This window comes from Leopardus geoffroyi, chromosome D2 (assembly GCF_018350155.1).
Source record: "Leopardus geoffroyi isolate Oge1 chromosome D2, O.geoffroyi_Oge1_pat1.0, whole genome shotgun sequence".
In the NCBI taxonomy this organism is placed as follows: Eukaryota; Metazoa; Chordata; class Mammalia; order Carnivora; family Felidae; genus Leopardus; species Leopardus geoffroyi.
In genome coordinates this window covers 8,696,764-8,718,200 of record NC_059334.1, presented here as the reverse complement: position 1 = coordinate 8,718,200, position 21,437 = coordinate 8,696,764, and the positions used below count along the sequence as shown (strand labels likewise).

At 46.7% G+C, this 21,437-nt stretch overlaps 1 protein-coding gene across 2 annotated transcripts in view; it reads left to right on the top strand.

The window, feature by feature from the left end:
- Positions 1–224: 224 nt before the first annotated feature.
- Positions 225–21,437, top strand: part of LIPA (lipase A, lysosomal acid type) — a 33,763-nt gene continuing 12,550 nt past the window's right edge. Inside the window, exons 1-6 of one of the 2 annotated variants that reach the window (XM_045437181.1) lie at positions 225–445; positions 3,523–3,634; positions 5,627–5,744; positions 17,412–17,610; positions 18,722–18,831; positions 20,473–20,609. In XM_045437181.1, coding sequence (XP_045293137.1) covers positions 3,524–3,634; positions 5,627–5,744; positions 17,412–17,610; positions 18,722–18,831; positions 20,473–20,609 — 675 coding nt within the window. In that variant the 5' untranslated portion in view covers positions 225–445; position 3,523. Of the gene's footprint in view, positions 446–3,370; positions 3,635–5,626; positions 5,745–17,411; positions 17,611–18,721; positions 18,832–20,472; positions 20,610–21,437 lie in introns of both variants that reach the window. The other variant, XM_045437182.1, reaches the window with a different exon arrangement.

Sequence of the window (21,437 nt, the reverse complement as noted above, 5' to 3'; positions counted from 1 at the left end):
AATAAAATGTACAGCAAGATTGCTTTGCATCAGACACATTGCTTAGCGCTTTATACTGAACATATTATTTCTTTTCACTTAGAGAGCCCATAGCCTTATGGCAGGTGCAGAGGGTGCCAACCCTGCAGGAGCTCCTTTGGCAGGGCGCAGGCAGCCTCCGCTGCCTGTTGATGTCCCTGGGCTACTGCTGGGTCTGGGAGGCGGAGCCTCCGCCCCGCTGGGGCCCGCCCAGAGCGCATGCTCTGCGGGGTCTGACGGCTCGGAAGCACAGGGCAGGGCGGGGTCTCTGCCGCACTTCCCGAAGGCCCGCGGCTCCGATTGGCTGTGCACAAAGCTTAAGCTGGGGAGAGGGGGGAGCGCCTGCCCTCGCGTCTGGCCCTCCAGGTGCCCGGCTTCGCGTGCGGGCACTGCGGCTCTGGACAGCTGCAGGGGAGGATCAGTGCAGGTGAGTGGGGCTCTGGCTGCGCCGCCAGGTGAGGTGCGGCAGCCCCTGCCTCCATGTGCGCCGCCCCCCCCCCCCCCCCCCCCCCTCGCCGTGAGCCTCTGCAGGCTGGCGGGACCCCCTGCGCTTGGCGCCTGGAGCATCCCACCTGGAGCACCTTGTCTGGAGCATCTGCGGGCGCCCCTTCTACGGGCGGCGCGGTCCAGGTTTCAGGGTGGGGGGTCCCCCTGAAGTTGCCCGCCCTTCTCCGGGAGCCCTTCGATTTCCTGGACGGGAGCGGCCGCCGATCAGCGAAGCCGCCCGGAGCCCGCGGACTGCGGTGACAATCGGGACTCCTGATTCCCAGCTACCCCCTTTCCCCTGGTCAAGCTTCCCTCTAAACGCGTTGCCACTTTGCTTCCGGTACAGAACCTAGGTGCAATCTCAGCCTCTCTCGAAAGAAGATTTAACGGTACCCCCCAGATTTGCGCAGAGTAGTTCACACAGCTCGGCAGCGCTGCCGGCGGTGTCTGGCGCGTAGCGCAAGTTTAAATGGGAACCGAAATTATTGGTGGTGGTGGTGTCATTATTAGAAAGCAAAATGGAAGGCTGCTTTGCGGTTTTTCTTTTCTCCAGCCACTGAACTTTTGGACCGCTCCCTATCCCGTATTCCAATCTGAACTGTGCATCCAATATTTCCTGGCATCTCTTCAGGCCCTAGGGGTTCAAAGTTGAGTCAGACGCCCGCTTTGCACATGGGCTGGGGTGAAATGAGGGCCAGCCGAGCACATACTTGGATTGTTACAATGTAGAAGGACCCGAGATCAAAGTTGCTAAGAAAACCCAGGAAAGCACACAGAATCCAGCCTGGATGGGGGCTTTTTCTCCATTTAAGCTTCTCAATCATCAGCCTTCTGGGAATCCCTTGACTCCTAGGTTGAGAAGCTTGCTTAATGTTGTGTCGGAAGGAAAAATTACCGGGGTGATAGATCCTGTCGCCCTCCTGGAGCCTCTCCGTGGACACCTGGCCCAGGTTCTGTAGGGCAGGACTGAGTGCAAACAGTCTGCTGCCAGATGATTCTTTGTTTTAAATTGTGGGCACAACTTTTCCGTTTCCTTTTCAATCTACACCTCATTCCCTAGTAAAAATGGACTTTGGGGAGGTTGAATTTATTGCTCGGGGCGAGGCAGCCCTTTCCAACCACCACAAAGAAGTCTACACTTGTGAGTAAAGGCCAGTGAGTTTGCTTTGGCGGTGCAGATTCAAGGTAACATGACTTTCTTTGTAGATGTTCACGGTTCACTGCTGGTTGGATACTAAGTGCAGTGCTTGCTTTTGCAGAATTCACTATTTGTAATCTCCTGAGAACCAATGCCCTAAGATTTGTGGATTACTCAGTTAAGCACAAGTCTCAAAAACAGCCGTATTATTGACATACAATAACAAGACTTTTTTAAGTGAACAATTTAGAAATTTTGACATATGCATACACCTGCAAAACCATCGGTAAATTCAGTATAGTGAACCTGTCCATCACCCTTTTCGTGCATACCCCTTTGCAGTCTTTTCCTCCTTTCCCTTTTCTTCTCAGGCAGCCAGCCCTAGATCTGCTTGTAGAGTTTTCTATAAATAGACTCAGATGTATTTATTCTTCTTGTGTTTTGGTCTTGCTTTCATTCACCATAATTAGTTTGAGATTCATCCCTGTTACTGTGTGTTCATTCCTTTTTATTGCTGAGTAGTATGTATATATCATGTTCATGTCCTATCCACAACCATTCACCCATTTTGGACATTTGCGCTTTTCCAGTTTTTGTTTATTACACACAAAGCTGTTTTAAACATTTTTATACAAGTCTTTGAATAGGTATACATGCATGCATCTTTTTTTTTAAGTGATTATATTTTTAAAAATGTAGGATGCCTAGGCTGTAGTTCCTGCTTTGCTTCTAATCATCCAGGTTCCTTGGGGAGACTCACTTTGCTTTGCCTTTAACATCCATCCCCGAGGTCTTTGCTGTGCTGTGATTTTGTACCATCCCTGGCAGAAGCTAGATCATCTTTGTTGGTGTTCTGGAGGGTCTCAGAAGGAGAAAGGGATATTCTTCTATCCTGTTTCTCTTGCAGGCTTTCTTTCATTTCAGCTTTTTCCTTGGATGACCTATTTGTTTTATTTATTTTTTATAAAATTTATTGTTACTTTTTAACTGAAGTATGGTTGACACAATGGGACATTCATTTCAGGTGTACAACATAGTGTTTCAACATCGTTGTGTGTTATGTAGCTACCGTCTGTCACCATGTAACTCTATTCCAGTACCCTTGAGGACATTCCCTACCCTGTACGTTTCATCCCTGTAATGTATTCATTCCATAACTGGAAGCTGGTATCTCCCTCACCCATTTTGCCGGACCTCCCACCTGACAGCCACTCTGTATTTATGTAGGTCTCTATATTTATGGGTTTGTTTCTGCTTTTTGTTTGTTTATTCATTTGTTTTTTAGATTGCCCTTATACGTGGAATCATGTGGTTTTTGTCTTTCTCAATCTGGCTTATTTCACTTAGCAGAACATTTGGGTGACAAATTCGAATCCTGATGTGTAATTTTGGGCAAGAACGGAAATAAGTAGACAGTGGGAGGCAAGCACTAATACTGCACTTAAAAATGAGAACTTAAAAATGTTAAATCATTATTAGAAGGGAAAAGGTGGGAGGTTAACCAGTTCAGAAATTTTGTGGATCTTCCCTTTTTTTCCAGCCTATTATCCTCTAAGTCCTCTTCTCTGTTATTTCTCTGGAACAATTTGTTGAACCTTGTGGTGAGAGGGTGAGTGGGTGTGCTGGGCTCCAAAGGTCACATGGTAACCTTGTGGAGGATGGCAGGTAGAGAGGTTTCTTAGTAAAAAAAAAAAATAATAATAATTCCTCACTTTTTTCTGTTTCCAGATAGGGCCGGAGTCCTTTGTCTCATGTTTGCCCCTGAACCTGACTTTGACTTGCCCCTAAGCCTGGTTCAGAACTTTTTATGGGAGCACTAATCTACCGGCATAATTTGTGCAGTGAAATTCAGACAAATAACAATAGACTACTTTATACAGAATGAAAATGCAGCTCCTGGGGTTGGTGTTCTGTTTGGTCCTCGGGACCTTGCAGTGCGAGGCGTTCAAAGGGAAGCTGGCAGCTGTGGATCCCGAAACAAATATGAACGTGGTAAGTTTCTCAAAATCTCAAAGATGCTTCAACATTTTTTTAAAAGTTTTATTTATTTATTTTGAGCGAGGGACTGGGTGGCGCAGTCGGTTAAGCGTCCGACTTCAGCCAGGTCACGATCTCGCGGTCCGTGAGTTCGAGCCCCGCGTCGGGCTCTGGGCTGATGGCTCAGAGCCTGGAGCCTGTTTCCGATTCTGTGTCTCCCTCTCTCTCTGCCCCTCCCCCGTTCATGCTCTGTCTCTCTCTCTGTCCCAAAAATAAATAAAACGTTGAAAAAAAAATATTTATTTTGAGCGAGACAGAGACAGCATGAGTAGGAGAGGGGCAGAGAGAGACGGAGAGAGAGAATCGCGAGCAGGCTCCACACTGTCAGCGCAGAGCCTGATGCAGGGCTCAAACTCATGAAACTGTGAGATCGTGACCTGTGCCGAAACCAAGAGTCCGACACTTAACTGACTGAGCCACCCAGGCGCCCCTGAAAGATGCTTTTAAAATGCATGTGACGGGGGGGGGGGGGGGGGGGGGGGGGGGGGCGCCTGGGTGGCTCAGTCGGTTAAGCGTCCAACTTCAGCTCAGGTCACGATCTCACGGTCCGTGAGTTCGAGCCCCGCGTCGGGCTCTGGGCTGATGGCTCGGAGCCTGGAGCCTGTTTCCGATTCTGTGTCTCCCTCTCTCTCTGGCCCTCCCCCATTCATGCTCTGTCTCTCTTTGTCTCAAAAATAAAAATAAAACGTTAAAAAAAAATTAAAAAAAAAATAAAATGCATGTGACAAAGGTCAGTTATTTTCTGAGATTCGGTTAAGTGGGCCACATGAAGCCACCAACTCACCTCTTTGAAGGATAAAAACGTATCAAAACTTTGCAAGAATGCTACTCCCGAGTGCTGCTGTTACAACACAGTGAACAAGAAGTGTGATTAGCAATGTCCAGGGAGCACAGTTCGATATAAAAATCAAAATATCTGAAAAAAAAGTTTTGTTAGAACAAATAAGCAAAAACAATTTGTGGAGTAATTAATATTTCAAATTTGAAATTAACGTTTCAAGGTTATTAATCTTAAGGAAACAATAAAACCTGGAACTATCTCATTTAGGCCTAAAACATTGGGAAAATACAAATGACTAGAGACAGTAGCTACTTTAAAATAGATGAAGCAGTGACCCAGCTGAAGAATCAAGACACCACGGTTAGAAGCTGATAAATCCAAAGTGAGTCAAGAGAATGTAACTTGATCAGGGTCTTAGGGTCAAGTTTTAGTTCTTGTCCCCAATTTTTTCTTATTCCTCCCCTCCTTTAATTTTTTTTTCTGTAAAAATGAAAGAATTAAATTCTTTCAGATACTTGCAGAGGAAAGGATAGTGAGCATTTACTTACATTAAATCTAGATAATTGAATTATCCATATTCTACTGAGCTCCTGGTTAAGAGTTTCTCCATGGACTGCTCCTTATGGAGAAGTGAATTTGATCAGTCTCCTGCTTTTCATCTTTTCTTATCCTCCAGCTCCACCTTGCCGTTCTGTATTTTACTAGTGTAATTTCGTTAGTTCATTGATAAAAACAGATTGATGCTACGCTTTGTTTCCCAGGAAGGGACCTCTGAAAATAAGGATATTTTATGCGTGCAGATCACAATATTAGCTGGCATATTTCGAAAAGAAATAAAGAAGAATGTTTCCTTGTACCTGGGAGCCAGGATGGAAACAAAGAGGCCCAACGTGGCGGTGAAATCAGACACGCGTGGTGTAGAACATGTTAGAATGTTGAAACCAAGGTTAATCAAACACCTGTGAGTAGAAGATATGGATGAAACCAGTAGAGGGTTTACTCTTGCGTTGGGGGTGCTACTAGGTTGAGCACACGAAAATGTCACTAACAACGGATTTCTTAAAGCCTGGAGAATGCCTGCTGACATGTTGTCTTCTTTGCCTGTTAATGTGGGAGATCTTGTCAGATTCTGTGCACAGAAACTCCATTATTCTTTTTCTCTGTAGACCGAAATTATCTCCTACTGGGGATTCCCTAGTGAGGAACACTACGTTGAGACAAAAGACGGCTATATTCTCTGCCTTCACCGAATCCCTCATGGGAGGAAGAATCGTGCTGACAAAGGTATGGGTGTCTTCTGTGGTGAGGCAGGAAAGCTCTGGAAAGTACCTACACTGCTGGACTTTGGCTGGTTTTTGTGTCAGTAATCAAGTTGAGATTTAACCTGAAAACATTGAAATGGGGTTATTTTTAGGCTAGAGTACTAAACATGTTACATTTATGCAAGGCATATGAAAATACTGTTTTTGAAGAAGTGAAGACAGGTTATGGAATTTCACATTTTGCTTAACGATTTGAAGGTCAGTTTTGTTTGATGATATGTGAAATCTTTGCTTTCCTTGTTATAAGGAGGCATCTCATTAGTGAAATGTCTTAAGCATTAAGTAAATCGCTTTTGCTGTTTGAATATTGATTTTTTTGAATGGGCAATATGTTCACATAGTTCAAAACTAAGAGTAAAAAGACATATAGTGAAATACCTCCCTCCCTTCTCATCCTTCACCTCCCTAGTTTTGTATGTATTCTTCCAAAATCTCTTTAATTTCTTTAGCTCTAAAAAAAAATTTCTTTAGAAATGGATACAGACATAGGTGATTATTTTTCCCTGCTTCCGATTTAATACAAAAGGTGGTATATAGTGTCAATTCTTTCGTTACTTGAATTTTTTACTTAATATCATGCAGATAGTTCCATACAATACGTAGAATACTTCACCACTCAGGGCACCTGGGGGGCTCAGTCGGTTAAACATCCAACTCTTGGTTTCGGCTCAGGTCATGATCCCATGGTTCGTGAGTCTGAGCCCTGCGTCTGGCTCTGCACTGACAGTGTGGAGTCTGCTTGGGATTCTGTCTTTCCCTCTCTCTCTGCCCTCCCTTGCTCGTGCTCTCCCTCCCTCCCCCCCACAAATAAATAAATAAACTTAAAAAAAGAGAATACTTCACAGACACTTGGTGTTCCGCAGAGTTGTTCCATGATTTATTTTACAGGTGTCCTAGTAATGGGCATTGGGGTATTTCTAGTCCTTTTGGTAGAAGGAAGATACTGCTGCTTAACACAACCTTGTACGTGTGCAAGTTTGTTTATAAGATACATTTCCAGAGATAGAATTTTTGAGTCAGAGGATATGTACATTTATGATTTTGATAGATACTGTTAAATCTCTTTTCAGGCAATCTTGTTCCGGTAATTACTCTCACTAGCAAGATGTGAAAGTTCTTATAGTTTTGGAGATACGTATGTCTATATCTTCCCATAGCGAAAGTGCCGCTTCCAGGAGATGAATGAATTTCTTTCTAGGCAGGCTATTTGAAATTGTGAAACATATGTCAGAATGAAGATCGATCCCAATGCAATCATCTCTCCAGATGTACCTTATTCTTTAATGTTTTGTTTCTAAAGATTTTCCTTGGGGGCGCCTGGGTGGCTTGGTCGGTTAAGCGTCCGACTTTGGCTCAGGTCATGATCTCACGGTCCGTGAGTTCAAGCCCCACGTCGGGCTCTGTGCTGACAGCTCAGAGCCTGGAGCCTGTTTCAGATTCTGTGTCTCCCTCTCTCTCTGCTTCTCCCCTGTTCATGCTCTGTCTCTCTCTGTCTCAAAAATAAATAAACGTTAAAAAAAAAGATTTTCCTTGGTCAACTAAGGTTGAGATTAAGGTAATTTGATGACTCAGTGTTCTTCAATTACAATTTTATATGAGCAGAAGGGCCTTTTTGCCTCAATTCCTTCCCAAATTATTCAAAGCAAACTTAAAAACCTGTGTTACATGACCTTTGTATCATTGTTTGTTTTTGTTTTTTTTCTTAATATAATCTGGTCTATTTCCCCCTGCCCCCCAGATTGTAACTATAATAAGGAATTTTATAATACTTAAGTGGCTGAGACAGCCAGTGCTGTTTTTGAAATTTCATTTCTCATTTTTTTTTAAATGTTTATTTATTTTGAGAGAGAGTCGGGGAGGGGCAGAGAGAGAGAGAAAGAGGGAGAATCTCAAGCAGACTCTGTGTTGCCAGGGCAGATCCTGACACGGGGCTCAGTTCCATGAACTGTGAGATCATGACCTGAGCTGAAATCAAGAGTCAATAAATCAAGATGACGTCAAGATGCTTAACTACCTGAGCCACCTAGGTGCCCCTCCTTTCTCATTCTTGAGGTTTTTATGATTTATAGATTCATGTTCGTACTATTAAGCTTCCTTCTTATAAGTACGTTAAAAAAATGAGTAGTGAGCTGAAGTGAGGGCTTACATTTCTTTTTCTGCTCAAAACACACAAAATGTATATTTTATTCCGGAACAAACATATGATCTTAGTTTCCTTGTTTTTTTTTTTTTTTCTTTTTCTTTTTTGGTAAACCCTTTGATTTCAGATCCCATATAAAGAAGAATATGTACTGATCATTACTCTTAAAAGTGATTGGGTAACTAGTATAATTAATAATGCGAATCCTTGTTAGAGCACCTGGGTGGCCCGTTTGTTGAGTGTCTTGACTTCAGCTCAGGCCATGATCTTGTGGTTCATGGGTTCGAGCCCTGCATGGGGCTCTGTGCTGACAGCTCAGAGCCTGGATCCTGTTTCGGATACTGTGTCTCCCTCTCTCTCTGCCCCTCCCCAACTCTCACTCTGTCTCTCAAAAATAAATAAGCATTAAAAAAAATGTGAATCATCATTAAAAGATGCAGGGAACCTCAGTGAAAACATGCTTGGGGAATGCTTCTCATCTTTTCTCCGTCGCCCACCCCTGGAATTCACGCCACAGTTAGAACAGATGGTGCCCCCACCCAGGTGTGTGAGCACCAGCACTGTGGTGCGGGGCTGTGCCCTGCCAGGTGAGGAAGCGAACAGGAGCCTAGATGTGCTCCCCGGTGGCAGGAAGGAGTCAGGGCAGCTGAGCGTGAGATCTCCGTCAGCGGCGAGGTCCGTGTGGGCGTCCGCCTCTGTGTGCCTTGGAATCTCCGTCCGCAGGAACAGTTGATTGACTGTGATGGTCCCAGTGTTCCTCTTTGTCACTCTGGTTCCGTGGGTTATAGTCCACACTCTTTTTTTTTTGTCAGGGGTGCATGGTGTGCGGCAGTGGGTGGGTACTCGTGGACTTTGGAATGGGGAACACAGAGGGAAAGCATTCTCAGTGTGGCCACACCGCTAGGTCTGCACCCTCTTCCTCTGTAGGCGTCAGTGAGGGCTGCGTAGACCCTTCTCGGACGGTGTGCACACCCATGGTCCAGAGCAGGGACTCCTCATTGTCCCCTCAGCATCCTCAGGAGCAGTCTTGTCAGTGGTGTTACTTCAGCTCATTTAAGCCAAATAGACAAAAAAAGAATTCCTAAGAGCCCTTCCCACCCAGCGTGGAACTTATCCTCTTATTCAGGCCACCCCCCTCCTGACCTCCTCCCCTATTCATAAGACCATCGTCCTCCTGCCCTGGAAATGCAGAATCCTTCTTGAGTCCGGTGCTCCGGTGGCCGAGCCCACGTTACCTGGCTTCAGTCCATCCCTGTCTTCTCTTGGCCAGGCCACCACCCTCCGTATGCTCTCGTGACCATTCAGCTGGGTGCCTGAGAGAAGCTCAGAACCCGAGGGAGGCTTTGCTTTCATTTTTGAGGCTTCCTGTGTATTAGAGGAAGGAAGAATTTCAAAACCGGTCTATGGAAACTGCTGATCTTTTAAGAAATTAATACTTTTAATACGTACAAAAATAACGCCTGGCATCTGTACCAATTACAGGGCGTTGCAAGATACATTAAAGCATCTCTTCATTTATTGGGGATGAAGTGAGACCGTCCCTCTTACCCTTTTCAGTGTGGTTTTTCTCCGTTCTTGTGCTGTCCGGAGGTGCTGCACAAGTTGAGTGAGAGCTGTATGGGCAGCGTGTTCGGGTCCTGTTGGAGTGGCCCACTTGCAGATTTGGGGGGGGGGGGCTGTGTGATCACGTGGCCTGGCCACAACGCTCCTCTTCCTGCTAGCTGTGCTTGTCCATCTTGTGTAGTTTTGCAGGGTAAGAACCCAGGGGTTGTTGTATGGTATCGGCCATTCAGCAGTCTTCAGGGACCTAATAAATGAAGCTATGTACCTTTCCTTGATATTCTGTGTCTCTGTTGTCTGTACCGCTCATACAGCAGAGGAAATTGGAAGCTTCCCACGGGTATGTGCAGAGACCTTCGTGATTTGGCACATCAGTGATTACAGTTCTGAACTGTGGTGTCTGTGGTGTCAATGTCTACTTAGAATGGGGTGGCACACCTCTTTCAGGACATTTATGAGGAGTGCTTAAGCACCATCCGGGTTCATTCGTTATCTAAGAAAAACATCCATCATTTTTTTTAAGTTGACTTATTTATTTTAAGAGAGAGAGAGAGTGTATGCACGTGTGCGGAGGAGGGGCAGAGAGAGAGAGGGAAGGAGAGAATCCCAAGCAGGCTCTGCACTGTCAGCACAGAGCCCTACATGGAACTCAGTCTCATGAACCGTGAGATCATGACCTGAGCCAAAGTCAGGAGCCAGAGGCTTAACTGACTGAGTCACCCAGGTGCATCAGGGACATTTATCACTTATTAGCTGCCCAGGTTTAACTTGGCACCTTAGCCAAATTATGAGTAATTGAAGTCATGCCTCGGTGGTATTAATTAATTAAGACTACTTTCTGACCCTCTGACATCCAAGGGAATAATTTTCCTTTCTGCTGAGCTCACCCTGGACTTCAGCTGGTGAAAACAGCCTCTAGAATAGTTCTCAACCTGCCTGCCATCTTCATTTCTATATATTTTAATTTAATTTAATTTAATTTAATTTAATTTAATTTAATTTAATTTTTTTTAATGTTTATTTATTATTGAGAGACAGACAGACACAGAGCGTGAGCAGGGGAGGGGTAGAGAGAGGGGGAGACACAGGATGCGAAGCAGCTCCAGGCTCTGAGCTGTCAGCACAGAGCCTGACGCGGGGCTTGAACTCACCAACTGTGAGATCATGACCTGAGCCGAAGTCAGTCGTCCAACCAACTGAGCCACCCAGGTGCCCCAATTATTTTTAAAAATAAATCTTTCCCCCAGCTCCAGGCCCAGCCTAAGTGGCGGGTGTCCTTGATTACATGAGCGGGAAGGAGACGTACTTCTTCTGAGCTCCCAGACACCTTTTTAACACCCTTCTTGAGGTGCCTTTCTTATTCTGCTTTGGGACTGACTTATTTGTGTACTTCTTCCTCCCCTCCCCGCCCCATGCCCCTTTGCTCTCTGCAGCCGCTCCTTGAAGGCAGGGGCTGTGTCTCTGTCATCGTTGTATCCCTCAGCACGGTGGATGGCACCATGTTCCCTGCATGGTCAGCCTGAGTGAGGGTTATATGAGGGCAGTCTTCAGAATTGGGGTTCTTAACTGGACTATGCAGACAAGGCACCTTCTGTGTAGTGACATAAAATAGAGCCCTGTGCACACACACATACTACATACATTTGTAGAGAGTTGATGGACCCACTAAAGATGACCCTGCTTACACATTTACCTGTGTCATCAAACTCCTACTAACTAGTCAGCTTGGAACACACATTTAGAGACAGACTGAGGGTTTTGAACAAACTGAGGGTTGACGGGTGTGGGAGGTCGGGGGGTGGGGTGGGGAAAATGGGTGATGGGCACTGAGGAGGGCACCTATTGGGATGAACACTGGGTGTTCTCTGTAGTGATGAATCACAGGAATCTACTCCCAAAGCCAAGAGCACACTATACACACTGTATGTGAGCTAAGTTGATAATAAATTGTGTATATAAAAAAATAAAACTCTCATACAATCCAAAACAAAAACAAAATGAAAGAAAGCTCTTAGTGGCCTGGTGAGCATGTGTGTGATGCTTCCCAGTGTTAAGCAAACTTCTCCATCAAGTGTTGCACTTCCCCTGCTTTGCACTAACTCCAAAAAGGAATTGAAAGTCATCCTGAATAGGGAAGTGATTCTGGTTTCGTGTGCTCAGCCATATCTCCGACAGTCATGGGATGTTAGCACTAGAAGGATCTCAGAGTCCTTTCTGAGCCAGAGATTTGGAGAGTTTGCATGTGTAACATACTCCCTGGTGGATTCCAAAGTAAAGTCCTTGAGTTCTGGAACCTGTGTCTAGATGAGCACCCTCATTTTACTGGGTGAGACAGCCAGCTTGAGAGAGAAAGGGAAAGAGGTTGGCTTTAAGGCAAAAACTAGTGGCCTAGCCAGTCTGACTCCAGAGTCTGTGCGATTTGAACTAGAAGATGCAGTCTTATGTAATAAGCATTGAGCAAGTTGTTCCCATGATATTGATTTTATTTGACTAAAACAAGGAAATACATATTGTCTTGCCTAAAATACATCCAACAGCAACGGCTACAAGGCAGACTTCTTGCCAAATTGGGAAATAAATTGTTCAGTAAATCAATTGTCAAATAAAGCAACAATAGTGGGTTATTTGTGTCCAATATACATGCATGTATATCCGTAAATACACACATACACATACATGTATATGATATATAGGTATCTGTTGGCCTAATGAGGGCAGTGGTGTTCTGGGATCTGAGTAATGGTCTTCAGGCATTTTGAACTTCACCTTGGCAAAGACTCCAGGGCTTTCCCTTAAGCTTTTTAAGTCATAATTGAAAATTCACAACCTGGCTTGGGAAGTAGGTCTTTGGACAGAAAGGCCGCTGGCCTGTGTTTTCCTTTGCTTATTTTAGGATTCTGATCATTTCTGGATTTTCCATTCTTTCCTTCTCTGCAGTTCCTAGAGGAGCTGTCTTTTTGAATAAATGCTGTGCTCTGACATGTCCCCAGAGGTCCCGTCGGGCCCAGATGCAGCTCCTTGCCTCCTGGTGGCATGGAGCAGGGCCAGGGTCATTCCTGGGTGCCGGAATTGATGGCACTGGCTGGCTGAACTCATGGCCAGGTTCATTTGGCTCTGATGGTGCATCAGGTGCAGGACTGTGTTCGGACCCTTCACCTAATGGAGAAGTACAAGCCAGTGTCAGCTGCACGCTGACTCCTGTGTGCAGGGTGGGGCTGGAGCCAAGAGTCAGGGCGGAAAGGACTAGGGTGTGCTGCCAGAACCTCTGTCTCCTGCGGTGCTCCCCGTTGTCCTCCCGGCTAACCCATCTTACCTGCTGTCCGTCGTCATCCTCAGTGTCAGTTCTTCAGGGAGCGTCCCCGGCCACTCACCCTGGGCCAGTTCCTGCTGCATGTTCTCTTTGCTCTCTAGGTGTTTCCTTCCTAGCACTTAGGACGGTAAGGCTGAAGCTCCTCTTGGTTATTTGATCATCACTCCAGCCAACTCTCTCCAGGAGCTCCTCTGGGCCTGGGCCCTCCTGGGACGGGGTTGACCCACACTGGTGAGGGATTCTGTACTCCTGAGCTCAGACAGCCGCAGACACGAGTGTAGGCCTTCCGGTGGTGGGTAGAGTTAGGGGGATCTTGGGCAGAACCAGTGGAGCTGTGGCTTCTGTTTTCAATGAAAAAAAAAAAAAATCCTTCTGGATTCGACGGTAGTCTCTGATGTCTGCTTCCTCCGTATCCAGTCCTCCCTGATGGGGAAGGTGCTGTAGCCCGAATGTTTATGTTCCCCCGGAATGCAGGTGTTGAGTCCTAACCCCTAATTTTTTGTTTTAATGTTTATTTTTGAGACAGAGAGAGACAGAGCATGAACAGGGGAGGGTCAGAGAGAGGGAGACACAGAATCTGAAGCAGGTTCCAGGCTCTGAGCTGTCAGCACAGAGCCCGATGTGGGGCTTGAACTCACGAACTGGGAGATCAGGACCTGAGCCGAAGTCGGATGCTTAACTGACTGGGCCACCCAGGCGCCCTGAAAGGGAATACTTTCAAGCACATCTCTTCTCCCCTACCTCTTTAGTTTTTAATGATTTTTTTTGGAGTAGTGGTTAAAAGCAGGGGCTTTGGAATGAGACCAGGAAAGCCGCCCAACCTGGAGGGATGTGCCCCCTACAAAGCCCTTCATGTCTGGGTCAGACAAGGCATTGACCTTCACCTGCTTTGTGTCTGCCTCCTGAGGGAGCCACCTGTGTGTGCCCCATGGTCCTGTCTGGCTGCGGCCTGGGGCAGTGTCACTTCTACAAAGCCAGGGTCCCTTTTCTTCTCCAGAACCCTCTGTGGGGCGGTCTGTGTCTCACTCGGGAGCTGGCAAACACGTTCCTGCCCCTGGCCACGTCACTCTCTTTCCTGTGGGCTTCCCTGGGTGCTGATCAGGCTTTTTCACACTGGCCTAGAAGGTAACTGTGGGACTGTCTCCTGGGCTGGACTGGAGCCCCTTGGGGGCAGGGAGCGGGGCTTACCCTCCTTTGTGTCCCCCACAGCTGGCGCAGTGGCTGAAATATCACAGGTGCCAGGAAGGGTTTATACAAGATGTGGGGCCTGAGCACACGTTTCAGCGGGCTGTCGGCCTTTTTGGCTTCGAGCTCACCTCCTGAGAGAGTGCTAGCGGCTTCTTGTTGCCCCTGGGAATGCAGGAGTTATTTACCGGTAGTGTTTAAAGAGTTTTCTGGTATGCCTTCAGTCTGCCATTCCCACATTTCTCCTCCAAAGCTCCTATAGGTTAGGGAGGGAAATACAATGCACAGAGACTTCAGGGGGATTTTAAACGCTCCCCACTTAAATGTTCCCCAGGGATGCCTGGCTGGCTCAGTCAGTTAAACGTACGGCTCTTGATATAAGCTCAGGTCATATAAGCTCACAGTTTGTGGGTCTGAGCCCTGCATCCGGCTCTGTGCTGACAGCTCAGAGCCTGCATGGGATTCTCTCTCCCCCTCTCTCTGCCCCTCCCCTGTTAGCTATGTCTCTCTCAAAAATAAATAAAAATATTAAAAAAAATGTTCCCCAGTGTAGAAAACCTGCCTGGTCCCCGCAGGCTGACCCCTGCCACCCCTTCCAGCCTCAGTCCTGGCTGCCCCCACTCCCCACCCCCCCCACCCCCGCCCCCCAGCTCTGCCTTCCCATCTAGATCATTCCTGCCTTTCTCAGTGCTGGGCCCTGAGGAGTCAGCTAAGCAGACACAGGTTTTCCACCAGGTGTCTGAAGAGGCACAGGTTGGAGGAAACAGCAGGAGTTTAGCCACCTGCCATGCTTCTGGCCCCACCGGACCCTCGTTCCCAGGGGAGACCGCTCCAGTGGCAGACCATGGTTATGTGTAATTGCCTCTCGGAGCACAGTGGTCCTGCCCGGCTCGTGCCCGTGTGCTGTCAGACTCTTGCCTCCGTCAGCCTGACTTGCTGACTTCGCTTAAGGCCAAAAAGTCTTATTCCTCACAGCCCAGCCCCAAAGCACCTTCGATGGGAGAGAAGTGACCTAACGTGCGGAAGGGACTCGTCAGCACCCTGGTGTGGCTCCTGGGGGTCCCTCACACAGAGACTCACAGTCACCATGGAGCGATGACGCCTCTTGTCACCGTCTCCGCAAGGCAGCCTGCTTAGGAGCGGGTGTCATTTAAAACACATTTCATCAGCTACAACTTAATGATGAGTTGATCTCAGTAATCCCTATCACATCCCTGAGATTTATGTGAACTTTTTATTTTTACGACGACTCTTATTTCCGCAAATGGATTCTGATCTCCTTCACCAAAGTCGGGGAGCCAGTTCCGCAGATTCTGTACGTACCACACTGCCTTGTCCGAAGCACTTTCACAGTCAGTTAGCGTTGGTCACATAGCACTAAAATGAACATTCGCAGGCAAGGAAGTACTCATAAGGCTGCCCCAATCCTGATCTGTTTCGCTCTTTTGTCTCCCCTCTGGTAGAAGGTCACCGATGTGGCCCTGGCAGTTCAGAGGGCTACTGTGTGTGATTAGAAAGTCATAGGAGTCATTTTGGACCTTCACTAGATGGCTGTCCCACTGTCTTTACAAATAAGGGGAGCAGCACCCACCTGGCATGGCTCCGGGGGTACTGTTCATGCTGTAGAGAATTTGGACGGTGCCTCCTGGAGTTGTCTATACAGCTCACCTTGCATCATCAGACGGACAGCCACTTCAATTAAAAAAAAATGTTTAATGTTTATCTTTGAGACAGAGAGAGACAGAGACTGAGCGTGAGTGGGGGAGGGGCAGAGGGAGAGGGAGACACAGAATCCGCAGCAGGCTCCGGGCTCCGAGCTGTCATTGCAGAGCCTGACACGGGGCTCCAACCCACGAGTCGTGAGATCATGAGCTGTGCTGAAGTGGGATGCTTTACTGTCTGAGCCACCCAGGAGCTCTGGGACAGCCATCTAAAAAGCAATTAGTTACCAAATCCGCATTAGGACATAAACAGAAGAAAAATTTGTCAGTTCACTTCCCATCTGTTTGGACGAATCTTACTTCCCATTTTTCCTTGATGTTTTACACGCCTTCTCATTTGCCTGCATCATTGCTGCCTAGCTATGGTCTAGTGTAGGTTATTGTCTTGTACTTTGCTTTCTTTCCACCCTTCAAGGCTGGGTTATAAATTTTTCTGGGATGCCACAGTCCTTGTCATTGGTGATGGTTTAATTACTGCAATCAATTATTTGACGTCTCAACAGTTAGCTCTTTCCCTTAGCACTTCACTTTCTTTCTTTTTTTTTACTCAATTAAAAAAATTTCTTTTTTGAGGGAGAGTGCGAGTGAGTGAAGGGCAGAGAGAGAGGGAGAGAGAGTGTGGAGCCTGAAGCAGGGCTCGAACTCATGTACTGTGAGATCATAACCTGAGCCAAAGTCAGATGCTTAACCCACTGAGCCACCCAGGCACCCCCACGTTTCACTCTCATAGCGAACGAGCAGAAGGCCAAAGGAGCTCTTACTTGTTCGTTGTGATCTATGTGTCTGTCACTATGCCAGACACTTAATTGCCTCATTTATTTCTAATAACAGTTATTGATGGAGCAGAGGCCCAGACTGGGTTAATGTTTATTGAACTCTCGCTGTGCTGGGAAGCACTTTGCAAAGAACTTTTCACGCAGTGTCTCCCAGTCATTGCTCTTTATAAAGTGCCTGTTACATTTCCCTGCTGCAGGTGATGATTCAGGTTGAAGGGATATTGGAGGGATGTTGAAATATTTTTGCACCCAGTGGCACATTCGAGGTTGGAGAGGACAGACTCGAGCCCAAGTTCGTCTGTCTCTGACACTCGCGGTCAGTCTGACATCAGCTCCGTGAGGGTGAACCGTCTTCCTCCTGGTTCTGTTCTCTGCTGTGTCACCAGTGCCGAGAATGCCAGCACACAGTCGGTGTTCAATAAATGCTTGTTTAATGAATGACTAAGTGGTCTTAACATGATGCAAGCAGCCAGAGGTTATGTTTCTTTGTCTCCTGAGTCTTTGTTTTTCCACAGCATCACCGTCCCAGGTATAGGTGAGTAGAAAATTTATTTGCATGTGTATACATAAAAGTAGAAATATACATGTAAATAAAGGAATATGTGTATATATATTTATAAATTTGTGTACATGTAATCTTTTCCCGTCTTTTGGTTTATCTTGTTAGGATACATTGTAAGAAATTCGATTATGGGAGCAAACACAGTATAGAAACATTTCATACCGTCTTAAGAATACGGTAAAAAGTTTTTTATGGTCAAATCTACACGTCTTGTTATTAGATACACGAGATAGCCTAGTTTTGCTGCTACTTTGCCAGCACTGTTTAAACAGATACTTTTCACTGATGTTCTGTTGGAGGGCATTGCTGCCTCGCTGTTCTTGCATCTGCTTTATGGCTGGGTGCTACTGAGTCCTAAACATGGATGTTTTCCAGGTCCTAAGCCAGTTGTGTTCCTGCAGCATGGCCTGCTGGCCGATTCCAGTAACTGGGTCACGAACCTTCCCAACAACAGCCTGGGCTTCTTCCTGGCAGACACGGGTTTTGACGTGTGGATGGGGAACAGCAGGGGAAACACCTGGTCTCGGAGACACAAGACTTTATCCCCTTCTCAGGACGAGTTCTGGGCTTTCAGGTAGATTGGAATTGACGATGACGGGGGCCTACTTCCTTAGTACCCTTACCACAGACACACGGGGAGGCAGGTGGATGGGTAGCTCAAGGTTATCAGAGAGGGGAGACGGATACCTGGGGAAAGGTTTTAAACCTTATGAGGAATTTGGTAAATCACAGTGAAGTACATCATAAGTAATGATTACATTTAAGAATTAGATTCAACTATGGACTTTTAGTTCCTTGGGCATTCCGGGTCCTGTGGGAGGTGGTGGGCAAATTGCGTCCTGGAAACTTCTTTCCCCCATAAACATGCACACCGAATGTCTGCTTTTCCATTTCCAGAAATTGTCCTTTTTCTATCAATCCTGGCTGTACGTAAATCCCCGCGTGACACTGGGCATGCTGCATAAGCCTTCTGTGTCTCAGTTTCCTTGTTGTAAAATGGGGTAATAACCGCCTATCTCCCGAGGCCATTGGGGGATCAAAGGAGAGGATACGAGGAGAGAGCCTGGCATGCTGCAGGCAGTGGTGACAGTCCGCTTACCCATCTCCTGATGACGAATGGCACACACACGTAACGTGTCCAGGGCTGTGTCCTGCTATCTGGCATGAGGGAAGGTCAGAGCTCTGGACTCCTTCAGGCTTGTGTCCCGTTTGTGAAACCACAGCTTACCTACATGCATGAAACGCAAGAATGACAAATTTTACCAAAGGAATATACTTGTCGGGCCGCCACTGGTAATAGTGAAAAGCCAGAAACTACCAAATGCCCATCAGCCGCAAATGGACAGACGAAGTGCCGTGTATCTATACAATGAACATCCCACGGCTCTGTGACAGCGTGAATGTAGCCGGAAGAACACATACTATTTGATTTCATTTATAGAAAGGTTCAAAAATGGGTATAACATAACTTATGGCATAAAAAATGAGGACAGGACCTTTGGGAGGGAGGCAGAATTAGAAAGGGGCCCGCGCAATCCTGTTGATGTTTTCTGCGCTTAGTTCTGTGCTGCTCTACGCAGCTGCGCTCAGCTTATGGTTATTCATCCCCCCGCACCCTTCTTGTTAGCGTGCGGTTATGTTTGCGTGCAGCGTCTTAATGAAAGGGTTCCTTTTCTGGATTACAGTTATGATGAGATGGCAAATTATGACCTATCAGCTTCCATTAACTTCGTTCTGAATAAAACTGGCCAAGAACAAGTGTATTACGTGGGTCATTCTCAAGGCACCACAATAGGTACGTATGTCATAAAGCCTGGTGGTGGATACAGTGTCTTCTTACAGAGTTTGTGCCTGTTCTTAAAAGGGAAATAGTAACAAATCATGTTAGTGCAAACAGAGGTGTTTGTTTTTTGCTTTAATGCCCAGCAGAAGTGATGAATAGGGGAAGGGCAGGAAATTTGGGGTAATATTTCACGTTCTCTGAAAATTCAGACTTTCATGTAAATGGATACACATGGTCTATGGTTCTCTTGACCCAGAAGGAATTAAAGTAAGCCTCAGCCTGGTGCCTAGTTTCCTGGTTACAGCAGTATGGGCATGTGAGAAGGTAGAAAACAAGAGGTATTATAAGGGCAGAGACTTTTAAACAGAAAACAAGAAAATACACTTTTTTTTTTAAGTTTTTTTTCTTTTTTAAAAAAAATTATTTATTTTTGAGAGAGAGTGGGAGGGAGGGAGGGAGGGAGGGAGAGAGAGAGAGAGAGAGAGAGAGAGAATGAATGAATCCCAAGCAGGGACGCTCGATGCAGGGCTCAAACTCACGACTGTGAGATCATGACCTGAGCTGAAATCAAGAGTCAGATGCTCAATCGACTGAGCCATCCAGGAACCCCAAAAATACAGTGAGTCTTAAAAGTTAAGTGGAATAAAACTAACTACAAAGATGGCATGTTATGCTTCATTTCTGAATAGTTTCTAAAAGCTCTACGCATTTTTTATTTATGCCGATTATAAAAAGAACGTGTGTTCATTGTATACAAAAGTAGAAAATTTGGCAGAGTTGAAGGAAAATAAAAATTGCCTGTAATTGTAGCGAACAAGAGTTCCTCTGATGAGGAACTAGGGACCTGTCCCATAATTTATGCAGTTCCTCCTTTTTGTGTGTGCTCTCATCAGTAGCTGTGTGTTTAAGTCACACGGTCTCCTTAGAATACATTCCTAAGGAGGAGAATCACTCCTGAGCGATTCTTAAGTGTCTGGATGTACTATAGTTAAATGTCTGCGCTCTGCCTACTGCCAAACACTCTTAGCCAGTTTGAGAGACGACACACAGAAAGTAACATGTGACACAGATGCGTGTGCCATTCTCACGCGTCAAGAGAAGTGTTTTCCTTCGTTTTTGGTCCTTCTCTCATGACTTGCCTGCTTGTGTCCTTTGCCCCAGTGCCTTCTAATGTGACACTTGGGGGCCGAGTTCAAAGCAAGAAGTAACCTGAGAGAAAGCTAAAAGGTATTTTAAAGCTAGAACATTCTGCATGTGCAGGTTCCTCTGGAGCCCTTGGCGACTGATCTGAATGCCCCTGTAAACTGCTCCCAGGGGCTGGTGGACGGGCGCTGGGGCTGGGTGCTAATGTGGGGCTGTGAGGGAGAGTCCTTCCTTTGCTCAGCTTCCAGGATAAGAGGAACAGGGGCATCTTCTGATTTCTGTAGGTTAAAAACTGAATCAAGCACTTAACAAGCACTTGACTGACTAGTTTAATCAGACTCCGTTTGGAGTAGCTCAGAGGCCCCCCCCATGTGGTTGCCTCCTGGTGGTGGCGTTGCCTGCATGGCTCTCAGATCGCCACTAGAGGGTGTGATGTGCCACCACCTTTGGTTTTTCAGAGAAAGTCCTAGAAGATGGAAACTCCTGTTAATCTTCTTTGTGTTTCTCCAGGTTTTATAGCATTTTCACGGATTCCCGAGCTGGCCAGAAAGATTAAACTGTTTCTTGCCCTGGCTCCTGTGGCTTCAATCAAGTTCTCTACTAGCCCTCTAAAAAAATTAGGAGACTTTCCAGATTTTCTCTTCAAGGTACTTGAACTCTCCCCAACCCCCCTGGAGCCCCACCAACAACATTTCAGACCTGAAGAACTGGCCTTTAGAGGAGCATCCGTGCCTTCCTCCTCTGTGTTTCACTGTCAGTGGAACAGTGGCTCTTCTCCCCACAGTGTTTCCTTCCCCCTTCCAGATCCTGGGGAGTCAGGGAAGGTGAATCACTAATTCTACCCGAGAACACCAACTTCTGATGGTCGGCATGTCAGTGCAGCTATCCCCACACCACACAGAGGGAGCACAGGCGGTCCAGAGTTGCCCTGTACCCCACGCGGTAGCCTGTGCTTGGGCGTAGGCAGGAGACGGGATGCGGGAAGTGCGTCGCTCCCACACGCCTGACCGTGGCCATACCGAGGGCCACCGAAAGACACCGTTCCTATGACATTTTATAATGTGGCCAGTAATATGGTTACAAGCCAGTAACCTCCCTGAGGCTCAACCCTAGAACTGTGTGACCCCCGCGGCCCTGGCTCTGTTCACAGAGGAAGCAGTTTTCATGAGGAGGAGTTGAGAGCCAGCTGAGGCCGGATGGCCCATTATGTGTGCTCTGTACGCGTTCCACGTGTGATACGTGTATATGCACACACGTTTCCACACAGGACGTATACTTAAAATGAGGTGTAACATATCAGCCACCTCAGAGACGTGCACAGGAGGTACAGATGGTGTATCTCAGAATCCTGACCCACACCTCAGATGGATTCTCGGTACCAGTGACCAGACATGCAGACAAGACGTGGCCCCCTCTAAGCAATTTTAGCTCTAATGCCTTGGGTCATAGAAGCCTCCGTTCTCACTATAAACAGT